General features: G+C 39.8%; 1 protein-coding gene across 2 annotated transcripts in view; it reads left to right on the top strand.

The window, feature by feature from the left end:
- The first annotated feature begins 226 nt into the window (after positions 1-226).
- The window catches only part of tcf25 (transcription factor 25 (basic helix-loop-helix)), an 87,475-nt gene continuing 81,701 nt past the window's right edge, over positions 227-6,000 (top strand). For both annotated transcript variants that reach the window (XM_034189157.1, XM_034189150.1), the window contains exons 1-3: positions 227-524; positions 4,018-4,164; positions 4,272-4,343. In XM_034189157.1, the coding sequence (XP_034045048.1) occupies positions 336-524; positions 4,018-4,164; positions 4,272-4,343 (408 nt within the window). In that variant the 5' untranslated portion in view covers positions 227-335. The remainder of the gene's footprint in view (positions 525-4,017; positions 4,165-4,271; positions 4,344-6,000) is intronic.

Here is a 6,000-nt window from a genome sequence, read left to right as displayed (position 1 = left end):
TGATTGTATAAAACCAATGACAATGACAGTTAACAATATTCACTGATTGTCTGTGGCGCCCAGTGGAATATAGGATTTAAATCTAATTTAGTTTATTATGTCCAAACACAATTATTCAGCTCCTTCAAGGCAGAGAGATGAACCGTGTCTTTTTACATGCGTGTTGCAATTTTTACTGTATCCAATAGAGGGCAGGCTTACAACCAGTAGCACTGAACCTGCCCAAAGGGGGGAAAAAAACACGAAAAGAAGAAGTTCACCAGCGACAGTTTGGTTAACACTTTCATCACAAACTCACAAATTGTGAATTGTCCGTGTTTCGACAATTGTGTAAAATGTCTACTCGGGCTCTTCGAAGACTCAAAGGGAAACAACGAGGTCAGGAAGCTTTGGAGGTCGGAGATCTGGCTTTAAATGAAAGTCCGGAGGAGGAGCTGGAAGCTAACGCCGCGTCTCCAGCAAACACAAGTCACCGAAAGGCAAAAAACAACAAAACTCAGAAAAACTTCAACATTTATGAACTGGTAAGCTGACGTATTGGTCCTTATCAACAGGGAGCTTTAAATGTTATGTCAGCGGTGGTAAACTCATTGTATTGTTTTGCGTGCTGATAACTTGCTAGCGCTAGCTACCTCTGTCAAGTTTCATCTGATTCGTCACTGTTTGTTAATGGTTGTTTACCCTGTAGGGACAAGGTCTTCCTTTCATCACGTTAAATCTTCACATGCGTTTATCAGATAGGAAGCTAGTTATATTTGGAGAGTCTGTAAGATTGTTCCACGTTTTTGAAACTCCTCGGGCTATTCAAGACACACAACGTTTGCTGTTCCATATAGGCCACATAAGCAAAAATCTTGGGCCAAAAAAGGCCTGTTAAAATAGGTTAACACGAAAATTAAAGATTCCTTGGACCCTTTTGCAACCCCAAAATACACAAATGCAATGGAACAGTGACCATTCATAGACACAAAAAAGACCGTTATAGAGAAAAAAAAGACACAAAAACTAGCCCATTCATAGAAGGATCATTCATATCAAGTAAAAAAAAAATTTCATTATTTAATATATAACATATAACCAAAACCAAAATATAGCACTTTATTAAAATACAACAGTTTATTACTCATAATTAGCCTTTGGGGAACAGATTAGGTGTTCACATTTTACTGATGTTCTGTTTACATATCTTGAAGGTGAGTTGGATTTCTTGTGTAGGTCATTGTTGGAGAGAGGGTGTCTCTGATGGTCTCTTCAACAATTTTCAGAATGGTTGTAGCAGGGCAGTAGTTAAGAGCTTGTTACAATTTCTCACACTGCAGATCCCGTAAACAATGTTGTTGCGAGTCTTATTTTTGGTGTAGGTATATCTGAAGCTGTTAATGAGATGGGTACCCTATGCTTGGTAGATCCCTCCACTTTTTTAAATTTAATTTTAATTTAACTTTTATTTAACCAGGTTAGTCCCATTGAGATCAAGATCTCTTTTGCAAGAGATGCTTGGACAATTAGTAACTTTCCAATTCACCTAACTGGCATGTCTTTAAATGTGGGAGGAAACCGGAGCACCCGGAGAAAACACACGTGAACACAGAGAGAACATGCGAACTCCACACAGAAAGGCCACAGGTAGGAATCGATCCCATGACCTTCTTGCTATGAGGCAACAGTGCTAACCACTAATCCACTGTGCTACCCTTATATGTGATCACTCTGCTCAGAGTGCCACTCTCATTGGACCGACATCTCTGCTATTATGGAATTGTGGGACAGCTCGCACCCACAGATTGAGCTCGCCGGACTACTTTCGCCCCCCCTGCTCAGCGTGCTGCTCTTGTTGGAGCGACAACACACAGAATGTGTCTCTTCCCAGATAGATTTCTTTCAGTGCAACTTCTTGTTCTGACTTTAACACGAAGTTAACACCCAAGTCTTTCATCGCCAACTGTAAATGGTAATCAAACCATTCCAATCGTATCGTTTTGAACTCTTTGGCATCAAACTCCATCGTGTCAATGTTTACAGTGTGCTTGAGCAATAACAGGTGAAGTGTCTCATAAACTTTTAAATTTCTTAAATATTTATTACAGCCACTCTTAAAACTTCAGTTATCTTTATAATTTTTATTACTAGTAAGTTTTAGAATTGATTTAGATGAGATTTACTCATTATTTCACAGGAATATATCACAATTATCTGGGAACTAATTTTTGCGCAGGAATTCATCAAGCACGTCGGCCACGGGCGCATACTGACACACAATCCCCAGAAACTGTGGAAAGTTGTTCGGCCAAAACGAGAGCTTCCACTTTTAGCTTGTCATAAGCTAAGTTAGTGGTGCTCGTGAGGCTAAAAATGCTGTAATTTGGTTTCTCAAACCTGGGCAAAATTAAGGTTTTGACCCAACTGTGTAAACCTCCCATTTTTGAAAGTGTATGCATGCTATGAACAACACCAGCAGATGAGCAAAATTACATGGACCATTGATTGAATAAATACAGCACACCCATACCTGCGACAGTCGCTTACATCTTGTAGGCATTGGCTGATAACGTGCCTGTCTCGTCCCAAATCTGAGGTGCCAATAAGCACAAAATTGTTAGGCCCCCTATGAAATTTAATGTTTTCTTCCAAATTTTCCCGAGTGCTTCTTTAACAGAGCAAGGAATTTTCAGAACAGCATTTCTAAACATCCTGCTTTTATTTTTTGATGCTTACATTATTTTTTCCAAGCAAACAGAAACAAAATTGTTTCACAAAAAACAAAAACTACCAGGGTCAACATTATTAACCCCTATGATGCTAATAGTCAGTTGTGTATGTTTTGGGTCGTTGTGTTGGAAGACAAAGCGATGATGACCCACACCCAGTTGAGCTGCAGACTGTTTGAGGTTTTCTTTCAACATCTTCACATATCCTTCTTGCTTCCTGGTTCTTTCTGCCTTGAGGGGATTCCCAATTCCAGATGTAGTGAAGCATCCCCACAGCATAATACTCCTACCGCCATGTTTCACTGTCGGGACGGTATTCTTTGGGTTATACACATGTGTGTTCTATCTCTATTTTTAAGAAAACATTAAGTTCTCCACTCAGATTGCACTAGCCAATCACAGATTAGCCTTTCTGTCCATCATTTACCTGTATTTTGACATCCTTGGCGCCAGAAAGTTATGTTGGATCCAAAGGGATCCAAAAAGGCTAGGACCAAAACTTATATTGGATTGGTTCCCACTGACCAATAGCGTTAGAGCTTACTGCCAACAGCTAGCCAATCAGAGCGCGGCATACAGTTATTCATGAGATGACATCACTAATGACGTAGTGGAGGTCAGGAACTTGCTGACAGACGCTGGTTGAAAAAATGTCAACAACAGCAGAAAATCGTTTGCCAGCGAGGTTTGCTGAGTTCACAGAGGAGGAACATGTGGAAACACTGAACTCCAAGGATGCCAAAAACACTAAGAAGGTAGACAAGCACGCCACTGAAGTTTTAGAAGCATTCATATGCTGTTCACAACAAAATAAATTGATCTAATTTACTTGACTCTTTGTTGTTTGCTTAATTTTGGAGGGGGGTGGAGATGCGTACATTTGCGATTTGACAATGGTTATTACATTAGCTTAAATCTGGCTTTAATTAACTAGTATTAAGTGAATCCATGCTGCTCTGGACACACCTGGTCCTGTCAAATCACAGAAGTCAAACAGAGCAGGTCTTCAGAGTAGGTCTGCTTGCCCTCTCTTGGACACCTGCTTGAGAACACCAGGAGCTGTGAGCATGTTTCCATATATCGAAGGTTAGATCATAACCTTCTGAATCACTTTCTGGCAGCTTATGTTGTGATTTGGGACAATATAAATAAATTTAATTGAATACATCTGGAGTTGCATCAATAAGTTCATCTGGCATAAACCTTGACCAGATCATAATGTGTATGTGTACCCCAAGCAAAAGCATAATAATAATACATGATGATGAAGATGAAAACATTTTACATTAACAATTTTCAATTTTTACAGATATGTCATGCAGAGAATGAGCCAGAAAAAGTATCACCTGATGAAGACACAGAAAAACCACATAAGAATACTTTCCATGGCAGAGGACAAAGCGATAACGGAGACAATGAAATGACTGAACAAAAGAAAGTGGAAGTAACGAATAAGGTAAAGACCAGCAAAGTGAGATGGCTTTAACTTTAATTTGATTGTATATTCTGTTTATCTGAGTTTTAAGCAAATTTCCAAGTGTTAACATCTCTTTCATTCATCAGTGTTTGTCTGGTGACAGAGTTAAAAAGAAGAAGAAAAAGAAGAAGCCAAAAGTGACCTCAGAAGATGGACAGGTGAATTTCTTGTGAAGGCATGCTGTTGTATATCTGCCTTGGTAGTACTGGGTAAAATTACACATGTGACTATAAAGCTTTGTGTTAATAATAATAATAATAATAGTTATTATTAGTAGTAGTAATTTTATTTCGACAACCTCAAATCAGAAAAAGTTGGGACGGTGCCTGCAATACATACTGGAAAAAAAACCTTTAGATACTGAAGCATTTACCACTTCTTGTAATGTTGCCATTCCTTCTCACAACAATTAAAAGATCTTTTGGCATTGAGGATACATGCATTGAAGCGTGTCAGGTGTTATTTTGTCCCATTTTTCTTGCAAATTTGTCTAAAGGTGTTCAGGTATATGGTTGTCATTGTTGCATTTTTCATTTCTAAATTCTACACACATTCTCTGTTGGGGACAGGGCAGTACCCATACCCACCTGTGGGAGGTGATGTCTAGTGGTTAAACACTGAGCTTGAAACCAGAGGATGCTCAGTTCAAACCTCAGCCAGACCATATATTCACTAAGGGCCACTGGGAAAGGTCCTTAATCCTTGATTTGCTCCCACTGTGTAGTGAGTGCCTTACCTGGCAGCACCCTGACTTTGGTCTGTGAATGAGTGAATGTGAATCATTGTTGTAAAGCGCTTTGACCCAACTGTACAAACCTCCCATTTTTGAAAGTGTATGCATGCTATGAACAACACCAGTAGATATGAGCAAAATTATATGGACCATGCAGTTCATTTACCATTACCCATGTCTTTCACAGCCATACCTTTTTAATGTGTGCAGAATATGATTTTACATTGTCTTGTTGAAAAATGTGTGTGTACATCCTTGGAAAATATGTCACCTTGAAGGGAGCGTATGTTTCTCTAAAATCGCAGTGTACATCTGTATTACTGCTGCTATCACAGAAGTGTAAAATACCCTGACCAAAGGCACTGACACAACCCCATACCTTGACAGACTCTGGGTTTTGCTCTTGTTACTGATAAGTCTATGTGGTCCTTTTTGTCTGGAGCACATTTCTGTCAATAAAGATATGGAATAGCTTTTAGGCCTGACCACAGTATACTGATGGTCCAACCCAGATACCGCCAAGCCCAGAGAAGTTGATGCCACTTCTGGACAAGGTTAATATAAGGCTTCTTTTTTATACAGTGAAGTTCTAAGTGGCATTTGTGACTGTAACTTTATATTGTAGTGCTTGACAAAGGTTTCTCAAAGTAATCCCTTGCAAGCGTGGTTGTATCAGCTGTTGATGAATGATTGTTCTTGTTGCAGCACCCTGTCTTGCATGAGAGATCATGGGTGTTCAGCTTGCATCCTTGCCCTTTACACACTGAAATTCTTTCAGATTCTTTGAGTTGTTGAATGATATTATGCACCGTAGAGGGGAAAGTAAGTCCTGTATCAGCTATGAGACCAATCAGCCGGTGCTCATCTCTGGATTCTGTAGCGTGAACCCAATGAGAGTCTATGACTCCCCCTGGACGGGTTGCCAGTCTGATGCAGGTTACAACCCTACTTCCAGCTGACTGTACTGAGTCAATGCATATTAAATGTCTCATCCAAGGACACAAACAGGTAGCATCAGCATGATTCAAACTCGGGTCTATAGACCGGCAGGCCAGCTCTTACATATAGTTTCACTACAGTGT

Source organism: Thalassophryne amazonica, chromosome 2, assembly GCF_902500255.1.
Source record: "Thalassophryne amazonica chromosome 2, fThaAma1.1, whole genome shotgun sequence".
In the NCBI taxonomy this organism is placed as follows: domain Eukaryota; kingdom Metazoa; phylum Chordata; class Actinopteri; order Batrachoidiformes; family Batrachoididae; genus Thalassophryne; species Thalassophryne amazonica.
The sequence above is the reverse complement of the archived record's forward strand: the minus strand, read 5'-3'. Positions and strand labels throughout refer to the sequence as shown.